This window comes from Cnephaeus nilssonii (assembly GCF_951640355.1).
Source record: "Cnephaeus nilssonii genome assembly, chromosome: 13".
Lineage (NCBI taxonomy): Eukaryota > Metazoa > Chordata > Mammalia > Chiroptera > Vespertilionidae > Cnephaeus > Cnephaeus nilssonii.
Genome location: NC_137084.1, coordinates 61,451,285 through 61,471,598, shown reverse-complemented (window position 1 = coordinate 61,471,598; position 20,314 = coordinate 61,451,285). Strand labels below are relative to the sequence as shown.

The 20,314-nt window shown below is 49.8% G+C and overlaps 1 protein-coding gene across 1 annotated transcript in view; it reads right to left on the bottom strand.

Moving 5' to 3' along the window:
* Positions 1-19,999, bottom strand: part of ENDOD1 (endonuclease domain containing 1) — a 36,671-nt gene extending 16,672 nt beyond the window's left edge. The window contains exon 1 of the mRNA XM_079787339.1: positions 19,534-19,999. Within this exon, the coding sequence (XP_079643465.1) occupies positions 19,534-19,833 (300 nt within the window). The 5' untranslated portion in view covers positions 19,834-19,999. The remainder of the gene's footprint in view (positions 1-19,533) is intronic.
* Positions 20,000-20,314: the final 315 nt, after the last annotated feature.

The following is a 20,314-nucleotide window of genomic DNA, read 5'->3' as shown; positions in this document are numbered from 1 at the left end:
AATAAAAAGCAAGGGGTCCGGAGAGACAGGAGAACTTGGTTCCTTTAGCTAAGTCTTCTCTGGCTCCCCAAAATTATGTTTTGTCTCTGGACTCTTGATTAATTTACACGCAGCCACTTCTCCAGATTCCTGAACCCCTTCAAGATGCCAAGAAACACACACCAGCAGACAGGAATAGGGAGAAGCTTACCATTTGTTACCAAAGAGCAGTAACAGTGGACCCAACAGGGTTTAAAAGTCAAGAAGAAAGAGTTACCAGGGGAACCTGTGTGTCGGAGAGTGGGCTCCTATGCATTTGCTCCTTCCATTTTACAGACTGAATGTTCCTCAAGCATTGGGATCATCTCTCTCTCTCTCTCTCTTTTTTTTTTTTTTAATATATTTTATTGATTTTTTACAGAGAGGAAGAGAGAGGGATAGAGAGCTAGAAACATCGATGAGAGAGAATCATCGACCAGCTGCCTCCTGCACACCCCCTACCAGGGATGTGCCCGCAGCCAATGTACATGCCCTTGACCGGAATCGAACCCAGGACCCTTCAGTCTGCAGGCCGACGCTCTATCCATTGAGCCAAACCGGTTTCGGCATCTCTCTCTCTCTTTTTAATGCTTTTATTGATTTTAGAGAGAGAGGAAGGGAGAAGGAGGGAGAGAAACATCAATGATGAGAGAGAATCATTGATTGGCTGCCTCCTGCACACCCCACACTAGGGATGGAGCCGCAACCCGGGCATGTGCCCTGACTGGGCATCAAAGCGTGACCTCCTTGTTGATAGGTCAAGGCTCGACTACTGGCCGGATTGCCTCTTGTACTTTTGTCTGCCTAAATCACATGTGGTAGGTTCTTGGTAGGTGTTTGCTGATTGCTAAGCTGTGACCGCAGTAGTGACAAAGGGGAGGGGGACCAGCAGAGGGAATGACACTGGGAGCATGTGGAGGAGAGAGTGGGCCTGGCACGAGGGAACCTCTTCGGAGAAGGTCAGAGAGGGTGCATGGGGGACTCAGGGCAGCGGTGGGCAGCTTCTCTGCCGTAAGTGGGGACATACTGGGCAGAGCGTACAAAGAACAGGGATGGTGCGCCAGCCTCCTGAGGTCACTGTGCCAGGGAATTCACAAGAAGAAAGAAAGGAAGGCCCCACAAAGGCCCAGCAGGATTAATGGAGAGGCCAGCTCTGCTGAGACCAGGGTTGCAGTTTGGTACTTAATTTACCCACAACAATGACTGGTAGTCCCGGGACAGGTGCAGAGGACAAACTTGTCACCACAAACAGCTGAAGTGCCTGACCTCAGCGTCCAGGTGGGCAAGGGAAAGTGTTGCAGGGGACAGCTAATGGCACTGCTAGTGCAAAGAGACTGAGTGGGTGCAAGTGCAGGTGAGAGGCGAGACAGGCTCAGGGGACGGGGGGAGGGGGAGGCTGAAGAGAAGGAGTGGCAGGTCAGCAGCTGGCAGGCGGAGGGGCCAGCTGTGACCCTGCCGCTGATGGGCGGCTGAGTGTGGGACACCAAAGGCAGGCTGACCACCAAAGTGGGGAGAAGTCTGCCAGGCAGAGAAACTACATTTGTCCATCTGTCTGTCCCACTGAGTTGAAGGATCGGATGGGGGCCAGTATCTATTATCTCTGCTCCCCTTCACCTGTTATGATGGCCTTCAACCAGGAAGTATTTGTTGAATTATCCCATTTGACCTCCACAACAATCTTCTGATGCACATCTCGTTTCCTCTGGTGTGCAGATGTGCAAAGGCTCCAGGGAGAACGGGCTGGGCTGTCCTCTAGACCTGCGCCAGGACCCGCCTCAGGAAAAGGTGGTCATCAAGAAAAACCATCAAAATGCTTCAGAAACTGCAATGATTCAGGGAGGGCGGCATTTCCTTTCCCTGGAGAACCTCAGGCTGAGGCTAGACAGCACATGCAGGATGATTCAGACCCGATCCTGAGATCAGGAGACACAACCCAGTGAGCTCCTGTAACCCTGCGGGAGAGAGAAGCTATGTCCCTTGGGGTCTGTTTTATTTTCAACAAAAGTTAAATAATCCGATGAGCCGAACAGTGGATGTTCCAATTTTGTTCCTGTTCACAGTTTTCTGAACTACGATCCACCCAGGAACATTGCAGAGATGCTATCACCCCACTGCCCATCAGTAGGTGGGTGGGAGGGCCCCGCCTTACAAGAAACGGGGAGAGTAGCTGATAATCAGGTCATCAGATCATCTTACCAGGGCTGGAGCGGGACAGTGCAAACAGGCCCCCTGCACAGATGCACGCATTAGAATGAACCAGATCCGAGGCCTTGGGTGAGTCCTAAGAGAACCCACTCGCCACAGAAAACACCCAGCACCAGGGAAGAGCCGCCTTTCCGAAAAGAAGTGGGGGGGGCCGCTGGGGCCACAGAGCAGCGGGTGAAGGACATGGAGAGGAATAAACCAGGAGACCTTGGCGCTCTCAGAAAAGGAATAAACAGAGTTCTGACCCACCCATTTAAGAAAAAAATAAATAAATCCTCCCTGCTTGGCATCCAAAATATTCCTTATCCTCTTGGGGATAGAAATGGCTTTAGAAGAATTAGAAGGATTTTTTTTCTTTTTCTTTTTTTAAGGAGAGAAATGCAGGCTGTTTTCCTTTCCTGACCAGCTCTTCAGCACTCAGGGGGACTCCCCCCCCCCCCCCCCCCACACACACACACAACCCCGTGAATCAGCTTCCCTCTGAGGCCACTCGCACCTCCTGCCTTTGGGAGAACGGGCACTGCAGCTCTCCTTGGGATGTGCATGCCTTAGGTGCTCAGCAAGGGTTGGGTGAATGGCAGAGACGCAAGGACGAATGGCTGAGTCCTCCAAAGTTGGAAGATGATGGAACAGGAGAGAGAGCGAAAGCCCATTTATTCCATTTCCATTTCAGACTGTTGTGTGTTTTTTTCTTGAAAATTAAAAAAATAAATAAAAGGGGGTGGAAGGATTTTAAAAATGCGCCAAACCTACACTAGCAATACATGCAGGCAAGGGAGGCCTGGTGAGAGGCGGGCAGGCGGCCTTGAAGCCAACACACTCCCATGGGACTCCTCAGACTGCTCTTCTCACACAAAGCTCCAAGTTTCCAACTCCTGGGAGCCTTGGAGAGAGTGCCGACTCCTTTAAGACCTTTCCAGAACTGCGGTACCTTCTCAGGTTACATCATCCCTGGTCTTCTCTGGTTTCCTTCCTCATTACTCACTGAGGCCTCTACTTTCTTTTTCCACCCTGGACGCTACTTTCTTTTCCAGAGCAATTATTCCCAGCCTTGAGCTGCGTGGGGCAGGACTCAGAAAAGCCGGTTCAGTGGAGCTGTCTCCATTTCTCATTTTTTCCACCTTCGGAGTTCAGACAAGCTTAGAAGTTCTTTGACCTGGCTGCCCATCAGAACCACCTGGAATTAAAACAAAAATACCTCCAGGCCTTACCTCAGATCAGTTAAATCAGAACCTCTCGGGTAGGAGCAGGGCTGGGAATCAGGATGTTTTTAAAGTTCTCCAGATGATTCTAAATTAAGAACCAGCTGGGCTAGATCTTTATCACATTCTTATTTATCACTCTGCTAGAGTTCAACCCCTGCCTAGACAGCCACTAGAAGGAATCAGTCAAGTGTCCTTAAATTAATAGTTCTCAAAATTCAATTTGTATTAGAAGCACCTCTGTCCTTACCTTACCTAATAATAGACAAACATGTAAATTGAACATGCCGCCACTATGCCCACAGCCAATCAGGAGAGAGTATGCAAATTAACACAACAAAGATGGCAGGTTAATTTGCATACACAGGCGTGGAGTGGCTGGGCGGGACACCTGCTATGGGGAGGGGGGGTGGGCATGGAGGGAGCTACAGGAGCGGTGCTCCGGCCAGGAGTGAGGACTTGGCGGCTCCCAGGCAGCCCGGGAGCGGGGACTTGCAGGCTCCCAGGCGGCCCGGAGTGAAGCCAGGGGAAGGAAGGCCCATTATTGCACGAATCTTCGTGCAACGGGCCTCTAGTTTAAAAATAAGGTCTATTCACTAGGTATGGAGTGGGGTTCAGAAATGCATTTTCAACCCCACCCCCACCCCCAAGTGATACTGATGCAGGGGGTTTGGAACCCCACATTGAAAAACAAATGTGCAAATCATCTTTGATAGTGCCCCAGCTGGGCTTAGTCAGACTATTCATATTTTGTGAGAGGTATTATCCCCAAATTGCAAGAGCTATGATGATGATAATGGAGAGAACAAAATATAGAGCCATCTGGGTCCTCCATCTATCAGAGCAGCTAGTATTCTGATCATAAACATGTATAAACATGGATTTCCTGCCTTATTCTCATGTGGTATGAAAAGTCTATTTTTTGCTATTTATACTCTTTTGAGCATATCTCACTACTCTAATATCTTCAATAACATCCTGGTTAATAAACAACTGGCATGTAAATCGGGTCCCCCCTGGAACTCCCCCAGCCTCTTCTCTCAAATATTCCTTCATCTTCAACAAAACAGGCCAATGCCTGTCCCCAACCTTGTCTGTTGCATGACTATAATGTAAATGCTCCCCTGCTTCTCTCTGTGCTGCTGCCCACGCCATCAACGCTGGCAATGCCTTCACCGTTCCTCTCTGCTGCTAGCATTCTACTTGGATGCCAAGGCTGGGCTTCAGCCTCACACTCTTGTGCTGGGCAGTCTCCTCTGGCTCCCAGATCCATTCTCCACTCTCTGCTCTCTAGGGACCACATCGTCTGAGCTCTCTTGCCCTCTGGCTTCTGACTGGGATAGCCAACAGGAGGGTGGGAAGAGGAGGCCAGAGTACTTATTCCCTTGCTTCCTCCCCACTTGGTTGCTGCAGTTCTGGCTCTGGCTGAGTTTCTCTGTCGTCATGGCTCCCACCAGGCTTCCCCCTGACCCCACAGACCAGGGATAGTGACAGCTTCGTGTGATGGCTAGGCCCTAGGTGCTTCACCATATCTTGTTGACTCCCTCAATTCTCTAGAAATCATTTCTTCATTCAATTCTGTTGGTTCAGCTCTTTGAGAGTTCCATCTATTTCCTGCCAGGATACAGCTACAGTGAGATCTTTCCCAAGAACCCAACTCACCCAGTCCTGGGAGGTCACAGCCACCTCAGGGCATTGGTAGCAAGGATTACATGCATGGATGGTACACAGAACGGGTCCCTCAAGTAGTCTAATCTGGCTGCCCACTCTGGGCTCTCCCAGCCAACCGCCAGGTATACCAGCCCCTTGCCTTGCCACAGTCAACTTTTATTTCTGACTTCACTGAGCAGTTCTGACACTACCTCTGAAAGAGCAGCACTTGTTACTGCATGACCCTACCTAAGCACCCCTTGCCTTGCCAGTCACAAACAAGGGACAGCCAATCCAGCCAGCAACCAACCAGATGACTCTCTCGGGTTTTCTATCTAAGAAACTCAGCGACTGACAAGAGTCAGGGCATGAGAGGTGCTAGATGCAGTTTAAGGTTGATAGTCAGGATGGTCCATGAGAAAGCAGGTAGAAGACAGAAGGTGGTGCTCTCACTGGTTTGGCTCAGTGGATAGAGTGCTGGCCTGTGGACTCAAGGGTCCCGGGTTTGATTCCAGTCAAGGGCACATGCCCAGGTTGCAGGCTCGGTCCCCAGTAGGGAGCGTGCAGGAGGCAGCCAATTAATGATTCCCTCTCATCATTGATGTTTCTATCTCTCTCTTCCTTCCCTTCCTCTCTGAAATCAATAAAAATATATTTAAAAAAAAAAAAAACAGAGGGTGGGAGAAGGACCCTGGAGACTAAGTGGGACCATTTGGTTTTGTAGACAATTACCAGCTCTGGTTCCTTTGAGGCCTCTGTGTATCTGTTCCTGTGCCTGTTCCTACAATAGCCCTGCCCTTCACCCGAATAAGGTTGGGTAAGCTTATGATTCATGCACCAACAAGCCTGAAACAACAGGAGTCCTGTTCTTATGAGAACTCACTAAGCCCGCTGTGGGAATTGGGGCAGGGACCTTGTAAGCATGGAACCTTCTAGACACCTGGATTAAATCTCAGAACAAATGAAGATACAAGGCTGCCGTGGTCCAAGAAGTCTGGGGACAGATCAGAGAGATGCCCCATGGGACAGAGAGAAAGAACTTCTACCACATTCAGAGAATGTATCAGGAGAAAAAGTAACACAGAGAATAGTTCAGGAGCAACTAAACGTAGAGAAAAAGCTGAGACTAGTCACAGGGAAGGTGGCAATGGAGCAGGAATGGGGATTTTTGTTGTTTTGACAAGGCTAAGTGTTTTTTTAGAGAAAGCCAGGATCACAAAAGTCTTCAGAGTTGGCATTGGGGCCCTCCTTTTTGCTAAAGGTGGGCACAACATTGACAAAGCACTGGATGTACTACATCTGTCGCTTGGTGAGGCCTGTATTTTTCTTCTCCTATTTGGCCGCTTTGGGAGTCTGACCTCTCTCTTTCCCAGATGGGCCAAGGACCCATTTCAGGAATAATACAGGGTCAGACCTAGAAGCAGGGTAACCTTCATTCTGGTGACCTCCAAGGCAGGCATAGCAAAGGTCACTTGTTTATTCAACATACTTAATGAATTTGTATTGAGTGCTCAGACACAATGCAGAGTGCCTCTTGCACACACTGCCATACTGCATCGTCCTAACTCCTCTGCAGAATAGGGACAATAGCTCCATGCCACAGATGGGGAACTGAGCTCCATGGGATTCAGTAACATTTCCAAGGTCACACAGCTGGTAAGTTACAGAGCATGTTGTCCCTCTACAAAACCCATTTCTTAACCTCTCTGTTTCTGTCTGTGCCCCTTCAGAACTAATAGTCTAACGAGAGAGAGGTAAGTAAACTACTCCTGGTCATGATCTGCCTTCCCAACTAAGAAACAGGACATCTGCAGTCGGGGGCGGGGCCTTACTCCAGGACCATGTCTTAGACTGTATTTCTTGGCTCAGTCCTGAGAAATTAATAAATGGTTTTGCTGCTGATGATAATGACAATACTGATAAAAGCATTCATCAGCAGCTAGATGTCTGACTACTCATCCTTTGCTATGCTAAACTTCTAGACCTGCTGATCAGGAATGAATAAATGAATGAACAGATAATAAACAGGGGCAGCTTGTTCTTGTCGCTGAAGATCCCTGTAATTCCAGGTCTACCTCTTAAACCCAATTTATTCATAGAAAAGAGAACAAATTTATGATAAACTCTTATCTCTTGATTGGCTATGACCACATTTGTTATGTAAATGAACGAGAGGAAACACACGGGCACTGGCCCGTGCCTGGACTGGAGGAACAGAATGGTACCCAATATTGACAGCAGCAAAAGCAACAGCAGTAACAAGCCTAGTCAGTGAGCTACCTGGGCACGGAACTGCAGCCTGCAAGACACCACTGTCATCTCGATTATGGACTCACCTTCACCTGAAAACTGGGAAGGGCTCCTAGCTTGTCTCCACGCAAGATTACAGCTATACAGACAGCCTTTTTCCAAAGGCTGTTGGCAAAATTTACCCTTCACTATGAAGATCACTATGGGGGTAATGGGGGAAGGGGTCAATGGGGGAAAAAGAGGGACATGTGTAACACTTTCAACAATAAAGATTAAAAAAAAAAAAGATCACTTGAGAAGGGGACTTAGCCCTCAGACCATTTTCCACAGCATAATAACTCACTGTAGGAAACGGTTTCATTGCATCCAACCTAAACCCTTCTTAAGTGCTAAAGTTTATATCTTCTTAAGCACAAAAGAGACAGCACCTGCTCCATGTTGTGTAATAAATATCATTTGAGGCTAGGAAGTCTGCCCTCAGACAAAATCATTTCCATTTCTTTGACTTTTCTCCTGGGTGTTTGGAATGTGGCTCTTCTTCAAGTTCCTGTAAACAGGGACTACACAACAGCAGGGCTTGGAATTAGAAATCGAACACCAGATTAGAAATGAGGCACCTGTCAGCCCTGCCACTAACTGGCCTTGTGACTTTGCGCAGACAGTGACTCCCTGGGCCTCTGTCTCCTATAAGAGGAAAAGGATACCTCTGCTCAGGAACATGGGAAGGGGAAAGAAGGCGGGATTATGTCAAGCCATACATGAGCAATATGTGACATAAACTTGAAAGAAAAAAGTGATGAACTGGACTTTTGCATTGGAAATCCCTAGGTCTTCTATTTCTAAATGAAATAAACTGTATTTATCAAAAGAGCCCCTTCACTCTCTGACTCCATGGGTGTATTGGTTGTTTCTGAGCTTGTTGTATGTGGCTTCAGAGTCCAAAGGCGTGTGCTGAAACTTGTTGACTAAATAAAGGGTATGCAAACATACATGAGTCTCTGAATGATGGAAATTTCTGGAATGTTAGCACACATATAGACACACACATTCACAAACTGTATCTGTAAGAAGTTAGATCTTGCCCTAACCGGTTTGGCACAGTGGATAGAGCATCGGCCTGCGGACTGAAAGGTCCCAGGTTTGATTCTGGTCAAGGGCATGTACCTTGGTTGTGGGCACATCCCCAGTAGGGGGTGTGCAGGAGGCAGCTGATCAATGTTTCTCTCTCATCGATGTTTCTAACTCTCTATCCCTCTCCCTTCCTCTCTGTAAGAAAATCAATAAAAAATATTTTTTTTAAAAAAGAAGTTAGATCTTTTTCTTTATCTACTTCCAAAACGCTCAAAAAAATTTATCATAAGCGTACATTGCTTGTATAATCCGAAAAACCCTAAATGTTATAAATAATGACAACCACAACCACATTAAAAAGGTTAGTTGAAAATTATAGGTCTAGATCTAGGGCTGCCATGTCTTAATAGGAATAGGATTATACAGCATTCAAATTTCACAGTCACTCATATTTGCTGAGTGCTCAGCACTCAACATTAACCACTTACTAAGTGATGGCATCATGTGAGACCAGGGGTTGGCAAACCACAGCCGGTGAGCCAAATCCAGCCTACCACCTGCTTCCACAGGGTTCCCTCGGAGCACAGCCACACTCATTCGTTTATGTGTGGTCTGTGGCTGTTTCTGTGCTCAAACAGCCCAGCTGAATAGTCACAACAGAGACTATGTGGCCTGCAAAGCCTAAAATATGTACTATTTGGCCCTTTAGAGAGAAAGTTTATTGGCCCCTGAGTTAGACAATGAGGATTCAATAGGGAGCAACAAGAGCCCTGGGCCCTGCCCTCATGGTCCTTAGAGTCTAGTTGGGTGGGAGTCAGTCATACAAATAAAAGTATAATTGCAACATGCTATGTTTGGTGCTGCTAGAGTATTCCCGGTGGTTGACCTAGTTGGGAATACCATGGAAGACAATAAACAAACAACAACAACAAAAAATAGCAGGTACAAAGTCCTTATGATGGAAATTTAAACCAAAAAAATTTTTTTTCTTTTAAAACAAACTCAGAAATAAGCCCAAGTGGCTAGAGGTAAAAGCCTGACAAGGTCTGTGACACCAGATAAGGCAGGGAGGGGAAAGGGAGACAGAGCAGGAAGGACTCTGGAGACCATGATAGGGCTTATCTTTATCTAAAGGAAATTGGGGAGTCCCCAAGTGTTTCCAGTGAGATGGTTGGAGACATGATGAAATTAGTGCTTGGAGAGGATTTTTCTGGCTCCCAGTGGAGAAAGGCTAGGGGAGACCAGGCGGCAGGGGCTAAGCAGGCAGGAAGCTGCTTTGCAGAGAGGCCTGGACAAAGATGATGGGAGCTCGGACCTCAGAGTGCACATGGTGGGGATTGCAGGGGTGAAGTCTGTCCAGCTGAGGTGCAGAAGCAAGGTCATCAATCATCGCAAACGGACCCCTCAGACATGAAGGAGCCTTCCAGGGTACCAGGGTCCAGATGTGGTAGAGACAGCCAAGAATGAGGAAAGGCCTCTCATGATTCATAAACTCTACTTTCCTTCCCCCAAGTCTCCGTGTGTCCTGAGACCATGGAGGATGCCCAATCTTTCAGAAACATAAATAGTGGCCATTTCCTCACATGGTCCCTGTTCAAGCATGTATCGTGGTCAGTTGGCCCCACAAAGTGATGTGTGTGGATCAACTTCTTCACTAAGAAGTTATAAATACTAAGATAATGGCTAGGAGATTTCCTGAAACCAACATTGCCATCTCCCAAACACAGAACAAAGGCTCATTTACCGTGCTGGGTGGAAGCCAGGTAACCTGGAATTATGACAGATGTAAGTGTTGTAGGCCGTTAGACACACAGGAACAGAGCAAGAATGATGGGCCAGAAGGTCATCCGGGTGGAAACTTCCAGGTGCCTAGCAATGGACAACCAATTGTAGGGTGGGAACTCTCCCCAGGGTGACTTTTCCTCCCCTAGCATATCGCTGGTCAATCGGTTTGGACACCCTCCCTGGCCTTTCCTCCCTAGAGATAACATCTAGGCCTCAGTTGTATTTCAGCTCCAGGCCCAGAGAAGCAACAAAACCTGCCACAGGTGACATCAGGACCAGCTGCATTGAATACTGACCCCGCCCCCCCCCCCCCCCCCCCCGCCCTGGCACCGATCAATCAAACACCGGGGACCACAACCCTGAAAGCACGCACCTGGAAAACTACTGCATATTCTATTGAGATCTTCCCCTGGGACCGCCCCTAAAACCTACACCCTTAAAACCCTTAGGACAGAGGACCAGCGCATTCTCCCTCCCGGGAGCAAGCTTCTGCCTTTCCCTTCCCTCCCCCTGGCACGTTACCATTAGCTCCCTCACTCCCAAGCTCCAACGGGCCTTCCTTTACCTCTGGAATTTGTTTGCTAAGCCCATTTCTTCTAGGAATTACTTCTTCTACCTCTGTCATTTACCCAATAAATGTTCTCTTACAGTTTGGGTCTTGCTCTGAATTCTTTCCTGGCCAGAACCCAAGTACCGAGGTTCGGAACCCAGGTTTGGTCTGACACCGCCCCCCCCCCCCCCCCCCCCCAGTCAGACACCTGGTGTTGCCCCTGCCGCCTGCAACGTAAGGACTTGCCCAGGGGAGGGACTCCGGTTACTACCAGTCCTAAAGGGGAAGGGAGTTCCACACTTGCAGGAGGCCGGGTGGTCTGAGTTGGAGCAAAGGCCCTCTTCCGGCCCAAAGTGGGGCTTCCTGCTTTACTGGGCTGTTTCAGAATGTGCTGTCAGCTGACTTAACTTCCCTGGGGGAAACCGGCTGGGTGCATGGGAGAGGCTCCTGAACTGACTGGGGCTGAAGGGTGGGTGAGTGGGGCCTCTACCTCTGCTCCAGAGGAGGATCTGTGCAGGGCATGGTTTGCCCGCTCCTTCCCCTCGGGCAACTGGCACCTGGCCAGGAGCTGGGTTCATCTCAGGCTCAGGTACTGTACCCAACCCACCTCCAGCAGCAATAGGTCTACACCCCCACAGGTGCCAGCACCTCCTTTATTCCTGCCACATTCACTGACCCAGGGGACCATACTGGTTGTTTGACGGAGTTTTTAGATGATCCACTCCCCTCCACCCCACTCTGGTGCCTTCTGGAGAATGTCTGAGAGCACAACCACCGTAGGAAGTGCTCAGCACAGGCGAGGATAGAGCAAAATTGCAGAAGCGGGCAACAGCACCCTCAGCCCATGCAGCACGAAGGTACACCTGAGGCTGTGAGCATCTGGCATTCCTTGGCATGAAGCTATGATGCTCTATAAAACCCTAGAAAATGAATGTGTGACCTTTCGCAAGAGGAACGTCATTCAGGAGAGCTAACGAGGAATTCTGCTAATACATTAATGGGCTTGGTAACAGAGGCAGCTGCATGTATTCTCTAGTGTCAGGCAGTTTGAGTTCAAACTCCAGGTCCAGCACTTCCTAGCTCCACAGAAAATGGAATAATTGAACCTCTCTGTGCCTCAGTTTCCTCCTCTGCCTAAGGAGGATAATAATAATAGCACCTATTCCTATGGTTGTTGTGAAGATTGAGATTACATGTGGCGGGGGGGGAGGGGGGGTGCCTAGGACAGTGCCCAGTATGTGGTAAGTACCAGCGAGCCCTAGAAGCTCCACTGAACACTGAAGGCATCTCACACTTAGCACGTCTCACACCAGCTTCATGGCTATGCCATTCTCCCAGTCATCCGGCCAAAGTCCTTGAGTCATCTGTGACTCCTTCCTTTCTCTCACCCCAAAGACTCTTGGCTCTTTCTCCAAAATAAATCCAGAACTAGACTGCCACTACCCTGGTCCAAGCCACCATTGCCTCTTGCCAGATTATTGAAATCTCCTATCTGGTCTCTGCTTCTGTCCTGGAGCCCATACAGTCTGTTCTCAAAGTGGCAAGCAAAATATTGATATTAAAATGTTAGTCAGGTCACATCAAAACTCTCTCTGCTCAAAGCTGGTGCAGTGGCTTCGTGTCTCACCCGGGGTAAAAGCCAAATTTCCTACATCTAGTCCAGAGGCCTTAAATGATCTACCATCTCCCGCCCCACCTGTCTGACCTCATCTCCTGCCACGCACCTCATTTATCCTTCTCCAGCTGCACTGGCCTCTTCAAATACGGAGGAGCACTCAGGCCCCAGGGCCTTTGCACTTGCTGTTCCCTCTAACCGAACAACGTTCCCCCAGATACCTGCATATCTGGTTTTGTCACTTCCTTTGGGTCTGTACACTGAGTCACCTTTTCCTCTGTGCTTTATTTTTCTCCTTCCTACTTTTCACTATTTACTAAGCTATGCCTTTTATTTATCTTGTCACCTATGTCCTCTGTTAGATATTAAGCTCCATGAAAGTAGGGATTTTTGTCTGAGTCACTGATCTATTCCCAGGGCTCAGAACAGTGCCTGGCACATAGCACTGTTGATGAATTAACCAATGGAGGCTCCAGGGCTTTGTGAAAGCATTAGGTAGTCCTGCCAACTGAAGGTCAGTCAAAACTCAAGACCATAATCCTGACAATTAAGGTGCAAGTCCATGGGAACATGTCATATAATTGACATTTCCGAACACTATTTCAGCTCTCTGTTTACTCAGCAAAACAAAATGTACCCTTATTTTCGGTTTTGATTAAAAATATAAAATGCCCTCAGCTAGACTCTTTTGATTGAACCACACTTCCGTCAGGCGCAGAAGTAAATGCATGACTGGAATACTAAGTGGTGCTTCTATATTTGGTTCACCCTATGTGGTGGTTTCTTCTTTATTCCCCCTTCCTTTCAGTGGCCGCAGTAGATATATCAGCAGGCAACCAATTATCGCTGCCATAGATGCCAGGTCCTGTGGAACAAAAGGGCAGGTGACCAAGCAGGAGAAATGATATGCCACTTGAAGGAGAAAACATTCTCGAACTAACAGTAATTCTCGGAGCAAGACCAGACCACTGGAAGTGACAGCTACTGGCAAGTGGGGGGACTTATTTTTTCCAATTTTCACTTGTCAAGCCGACAGTGTAAAAGGAAGAGAAATTTGAAAACCAAAGAACAAAATCTTTATGTTTCAAGGAAAGCACCATTCAGTCACCATGAGCTAATAACTGAGCTAACGACAATCCGAAGGTGGGATTTTCAGAACGGTATGTTAGAAGGAAAGCCGCAAATCGTCCAAAGAACTGGATTCATTCAGCCAAATAAAAAATAAACTAACAAATCTAGTCAGTCAGTTTGGAAGCTGGAGAAAACACTGGCATTGTGATTGGAAGACAGCAGGACAGAGTAGAAAGAGGGCTAAGAACTTTGGGGCTGGGCAGCCATAGGCTTCAATCCAGGCTTTGCCATCTAGCAGCTGTGTGACCTTGGGTAAGTTATGTAACCGCTCTGAAGCTCAGTTTACTAAACTATAAAACATGGAGCATAATAACCATAAAACGTGGAGTTGTATAAATGAGTTAATTTATGAAGACCTTTGCACCTAGTAAAGGATCAATAAACAATAGTTCCGGGTGGGGGCATGAATGGGAGGTGGGGGGTAATGGGGGAATAAGGACACATATGTAATACCTTAATCAATAAAGAAATTTTAAAAAATAAACAATAGTTCCTTTCCTGGACTGTCCAAATTTAAGTCTGAACTGAAAGAATGATGTACAGATCTGCCACTCCTCCAGGACAAAATGTCTTACAATGTTCTGCCAATACAGGGCAAATACCTTAACTTGCTCCTGAAAATAATCGCAACTCAAATGGAAACACTGAATTCATAGATAAATAAAAAGTCAGAAAGGGAGAAAAATGCAATGAAGAACAGCCCGCGTGCCTCCTGTTTTTTGCTATTTGCACTCCAGTAAAGAAGGAATTGTGAGCGACAGACAGAGGAATCCCTTTCAGCCAGGTGCTCAGCCTGACCCAGGCTCAGCGTAATAGATTGGAATGTAATTGCTCACTGCTTGTTTTGTAACAACACACCTCTTGGTTGATCCGGACAGGGAGGGTGGAGGTATTTCTGGCACCTGTTTTGTTTTTGTTTTTTCAGTTACCTAAATCCATCCACTCAATCTTCCATTCCGTCAATCTCCACCTTGCACTTTCTGAGCACCTGTTATGCGAATCTGGGACACACGCCTTGATTTGAGAAGATACACAGATGGCTATTTTACGTTGTAGGAAATATTTATAGAATTGCAGGAGCGTGTGTGTGTGTGTGTGTGTGTGTGTGTGTGTGTGTGTGTGTGCGCGCGCGTGCGCACACATTTGTGTATGTCTAACACCTTTTATAGTAAGACCTTAAAAAAAGTATGCATGTGAATATTTACTAAGACCATATCATTTTCCAGGTACTATGCTACATGCTTATGTGTTGTCTTGTTTATTTGTCACAACCACTTTATGAAATTAACACTTGTTATTACCTTCAATGAACAGGTCAGAAAAGTAGGACTGGAAGAATTTAAGGTCACGTGGCCTGTAAACAGCAGAGCAGGGACCTGAACCCGAGTCTCTTAAATAGGAAGAATCAGAATCGTCCCATTTGCTGCATCCCCTACACAGAAAATTAAGTGTATGATGTCTTCTAACTGTTTGTTCTCTGACACAATGAGAAGAGGCCTGATGTTGGAATAAATTAGACAGTGTGTGTAAGCAAGGTGTGTAAGCAAAAAGCCACTGGTGGAACTTAAAGGTCAAGAACTTAAGGTTCTAAGCTGTGACAACCGTTCACATACATTTACTAAGATTTGAAATGACCTCACGGGGCCTCATCTCTACTATGAAGAAAATGACATCTACCTCACAGTATTTTTGTAAGTTGAAATAATTGTAAGTGGAATATAAAACCAGATACTTCTAGTATTCATGTTTATAAAATGACAGTCTTATATGTTGGCATGAATTGACAATGTACTTTAGAACGGCATCACGGGCACCTCATCCACAAAGTCTCCCACTAAACGGGAAGGAGTTGAGAAACTAAATGGTTTGAGGCTCCCTGTACTAAACCAGAACCCAGGTCTCAGGTCTCTGGAGTCTTAGAGTCTTGACTGGAAACCTCCACACCATTGGCATCATGCTAACAGGAACGCATTTTCTCTTCTCATCTCTCCTCTTCCTCTCTCTCTCTTTCTCTCTCTCTCTCACCTTCTCCCCATTCTCAATTTAAAGGTGACCACATTCCACATAAAACCTAAGGCAGCTGTTTTCTCTGCTTCATTTTATATATATATATATATATATATATATATATATATATATATATATATATATATATATAAAATTTTTTAAAATTGATTTCAGAGAGGGAGAGGGAGAGAGACAGAAACATCAATGATGAGAGAATCATTGATCGGCCACCTCCTGCACGCCCCCCACTGGGGATCAAGCCTGCAACCTGGGCATGTGCCCTCGACCGAAATCAAACCTGGGACCCTTCAGACTGCAGGCCAACACTCTATCCACTGAGCCAAACTGGCTAGGGCTCTCTGCTTCAGTTTAAAGTTCTCATTCTGTTCCTCAGAGATCCCATTTAAATTCCTCCAGTGTGGGCAGACATGCGCTCCTGTGTCTGACACTAAGGAGCTGTCATCCAGAGCAGAGACCCAGATCATTTGGGGTAGACCGAGGAAGGTTCCAGCTCCGCACATGGAACGTGTCTGTAACAGTGGCTGCTGGCCAGTGACAGGACAAGCCTCTGAAGCAGTAAGCTCCCCCCAAGAAAGCTCCAGCTGAACCTCTCACCCGCTGCCTGACTGACCCTAATATCAAATTATGTTATTCAATAGTCACTGAGTGCTTTGTACATGCTAGGCACTCGGAATACAAGCATGAATAAAATGCAGTCCTCCGGGGCTCACACTGGGGAGACAGACACATAAGCAGGTAATTCTAAAACAATGTGGTAAGTACAACAATAGAGAAATTATAGGAGCACTGAGAGGTGGACCTAACTCAGGTGGGCCATTCTTTCTAGAAGAGGTGACACCTTGGCAGTTTTAAAGGATGGAGCAGGGGAGGGAGACGTGAGAAGCAAGATGGGGGCAGTGTAGAAAGGGCATTTGGGGCAAAAGGAATAATGACCATGAGCAAAGAAACCGATGCGGTAAACAATCTGGTTTATGAGAGGCACTGAAGGCAGCTGGACAATGCTAGAACCTGGCAAGTGCGAATGGGGCGGAGTCAGAAACAAGCCTGGGGCTGGAGACCAGGCAGGGGGCCTTGTGAACGTTGTCCTGCAGGTGTGGGGCAGCCAATACTTTCAAGGTTTTAAGCGCAAGAGTGACTCAATGTTCGACTTAGGAGTTGTTTTTTCAGAGGGAAACTGCAGGACAGCCGTACGAGCTCCCGGATTGGGCTGGAGGAGCCCCAGGGCCAGTGCAGCCCTGCCTGGCTCATCACCAATGGCCAGCCGACAGCTCCTCGGGGCTCTACCTCTTCCTCCCCTGTCTGCTCGGCCTCTCTGTAATGCTAACCTCGTTAAAAGGTGATGTGGGCGCAGGTGACTCAGTATTCAAATAGCTACGAAGCAGCCAGGAGTCCACACGGAGCCCTGCGCACCCTTCCGCCGTGGGGACCTCGGCAGTGAGGCAGGCCTGGGGAGCCGGCCACAGGGAGGGCGGTCAGGTTTGCTGCAGTGAGCTCCAGAGCTGCCCGCATCTCATCTCGCAGCTCCTTCCGCTCCCTCCTGACTTCCGAGGACCTGTAGTTGTAGTGGGAAAGGAGGGAAGGGGGACGAAGCCCATCTTGCAGGGAGAGGCATCAGGCTGTGACCATTCCGACCTCCCCAGCTCAGAACTCTGGCTCCTGTACTTCTCCAAACCACGGTATGGCTCACCTCCAGAGCTGCCGCTTGAACTATGTCTCCTCCTTCCCCAAGCTCTTTTACCTCCTTAGTCCCATTCCTCACCACCCACCCCTACCCCCAAAGGCCCAGGCTGAGGAGAGGCTCTGTCCACTTCCTCTCGGCCGACCCTGGCTCCTCTGTGACTCCTTCAATATCTGCTGCCTCCCTAAGCTCTCCTTGATGACTCCTTCCCACCGGACCCCTCCCTCCCATGATCCCCCTTCATTCTGAACACATGAGTGGACTGTAATCCACTCACTGTACAGCTGCCCCAACCACTCCCCACGCTCATCACTAATCCCTGAATCCGCTCTGGAATGCCTTCCTGCTTCGGCCTCCCTTCGGAATTCTGCTTCATCCTGCGAAGCTCGGCGCAAATGTCATCCTGACCCCAGGGCCTTCCCTATCACCTCCAAGGCAGATTAAACATAACCGGACTTTGTTTACCTTTATTACATTATGGGGTTTGCTTATGTCACAATAACCTAGTGCTCAGGTGCCAGCACCTCTCCGAGAACATTGCATACAGTAACTCATTTAGTTCTCAGAACCTCCCTGTAATTATCGCCAAGTTTACAGCTAGTCAGTGGGAGGACTAACCCAGGCCACCTCTCCACCCAGCATGCTTCACCTGAAGACCAGGAAGCCTCTGAGTTCATGAGCTACACGCTATTCTCCTGGTACCCTCAGTGCCTGGCGCCCAGTAGGTGACTACCAAATGGATTCCCGTGCCTCCCCTGCATGTATGTCCTGTCTTCCCGAGGTGTCCATGAGATCCGCAGGCCCACAATCACAATGCACAATGGGCTGGAGGATATGGAGAGAGCACAGGGGGTGCAGTGGGGGGCAAGCTAACTTCAGATACTGTATGTCCTAAGGGTGCCCACTGTACAAAGGCGTTTGCACATGCCTGATCTCAGAGGTTCTGACATCGGCAGGGGAGGAAGGTGGGATGGAGGTGGAGAAGGTGAGGAGACTGAGGTGCAGATTGCTCGAGACCTGGGCAAACTCTCAGAGCTAGAAATATCTGACTGCGATTACAGAGATTACACTCCAGGGTTCCGAATGAAGCGCCTGAAATCAGGTCTCCGGTTCACCCATGTGGTCCTGCACAGGTGAGGCCACCGTGAATGGGCGGGCTGAGTGGCTCAATTCCTCAGTCACCTGGGTGGCCTTGGCAGCTGGGGCAGGTGCAGAGGTAGGTGAGAGGCTGGTGAGAGGCGGAGAACTGGCCAAAGGGGAGGCTGGCTAGCCCGGCCAGTGTGGCTCAGTGGTTGAGGGTCAACCTATGAACCAGGTAACAGTTCAATTCCCAGTCAGGGCACACCCGGTGTAGGGGGACGTGCAGGAGGCAGCTGATCAATGATTCTCTCTCATCATTGATGTTTCTAGCTCTCGCTCCCTCTCCCTTCCTCTCTGAAATCAATAAAAATATATTGGGGGGGGGGGGGTGGCACGGAGAGGAGGCTGGCTGAGCTGAGGTGGGCAGCATATGCTGTCAGGTTCAGCAGGGCCTCTGGGGGCCTCTTGGAGTGTTTGGTTCCTCTCCCCAAACGTGACAGAACACCCTGGGAGTGGGCATGATTTCCAAGTAATACAGACATAAAAGAGTCAGGAAAAACTGGTTTGGCCTTTGCATTAACCGAAGGTAGTCAATGTTTCCATGTTATTTGTAACTCTCCCATTGCATTCCTAAAAGCCTGTACCTTTATCTTATTGTCCTAACTCAACACAACTTCAGACAGAATTTACTGGATGTCTGTGCACAAGGGAAGGGCGTCGAGGCTCAGGCGGCCTCTGCAGAAGTCAGCTTTCCCTAGTAGAAAGGGCAGTGAACTTCTAGCCAAGAGACCTGCCCCAGCTCCCCAGTCAGGCGGTCTTCCCTTCCCCAGGCCTCTTCTTCCTCCTGAGCCTGGATCTCCTCTTTTGCAAAATGGGCATGAAAATGCCCACCCCCTGCCTAAAAACTGTGACAATGACCCGCACCAAGGCCTGTGAGCTCCCAGCCTAGGCTTCCCGCTAATCCGAAGGGTGTCCGCGGCCTTGCTCTCACGCCCCTCTCTACCCAGGAAATGAATGAAGCCCTGCCGACGTCTGCGCGAAACGTAGAGAGAACCACCTCCGGCCACTGCGGCTTAAGCGAAGGCTCGGATGTCGCCGAGCTCCTGCGGTGGCGTTGACAGGGGCGCAGTGGGTGGATCCGAAACCCGGGTTTCCTGACCCTGGCACCGAGGGCGTGGGGGCTGCTTTTCCCGGTCCTACCCCTCCCGGGGGCGGCCAGGCGCCCCAGGGGGGCACCCCCAGCGCGGGGCTGGGGATCCACCTCCCTTACCTGCGGCTCCACCAGCCAGCGCGGCTCTGCGCCAGCGGGCGCGGGGCGCGGGGCGCGGAACGCCGAGTACACGGGGATGCGGTCCTCGGTGCTGTACAGGGTGGCGAAGCGCTCGGCGCCCGCGGAGCGCTGGCAGATCTTCACGCGGCCCTCGGCCGCCAGCCCTGCGGGCGGGGTCCCGGCGTAGAAGAACTGGTCACATTCGCCGAAGCCGGCGTCCCCCTCGCCCACCAGCCGGCCTTCCAGCTGCGCGCCCAGGGCGAGGAGGCTGCCCAGCGCCAGCCAGCGCGCGGGGCCCATGGCGGCCTCGGCGAGCGCGGCGGGCGGCGCGGGCTCCACGGGTGGCCGGCGGGGAGCGGGGAGCGGGGAGCGGGGAGCGGGGAGCGAGCCGGGCTGGAGGGGAAGTCGGAACCGGGTGAGGCGCGGCTGGGCGATCGCACTGCGGGGCCGGGCTGGGCGGCCCCGGCGGCGGGGGCGGGTCCGCGTCCTGAGGCCGCGCCTCCCGCGCACCCTCCCTCCCCGCGATGGTGGCTGCGGAGGCCTGCGGCCGGGCTGGGGGATGCGGACGGCGCTCCTGGGCTGCACCCGCTCTCGGAGGCGCAGGCACCTGCCGCCGCTCCGGCTCGCCTCCGCAGACTGCGGGAACGCGTGCTCCGGAGAGCGGGAGGTCTGAGCAGTCGGCCTAACCCGAGGGGCTGGGAAGGGACGGTCCCCCGGGCTGGGCGCCGAGCAGAGTCCGGAGCCTAGGGCCGCGGGGACCCCTGGGGAGGCGAAGGGCGGT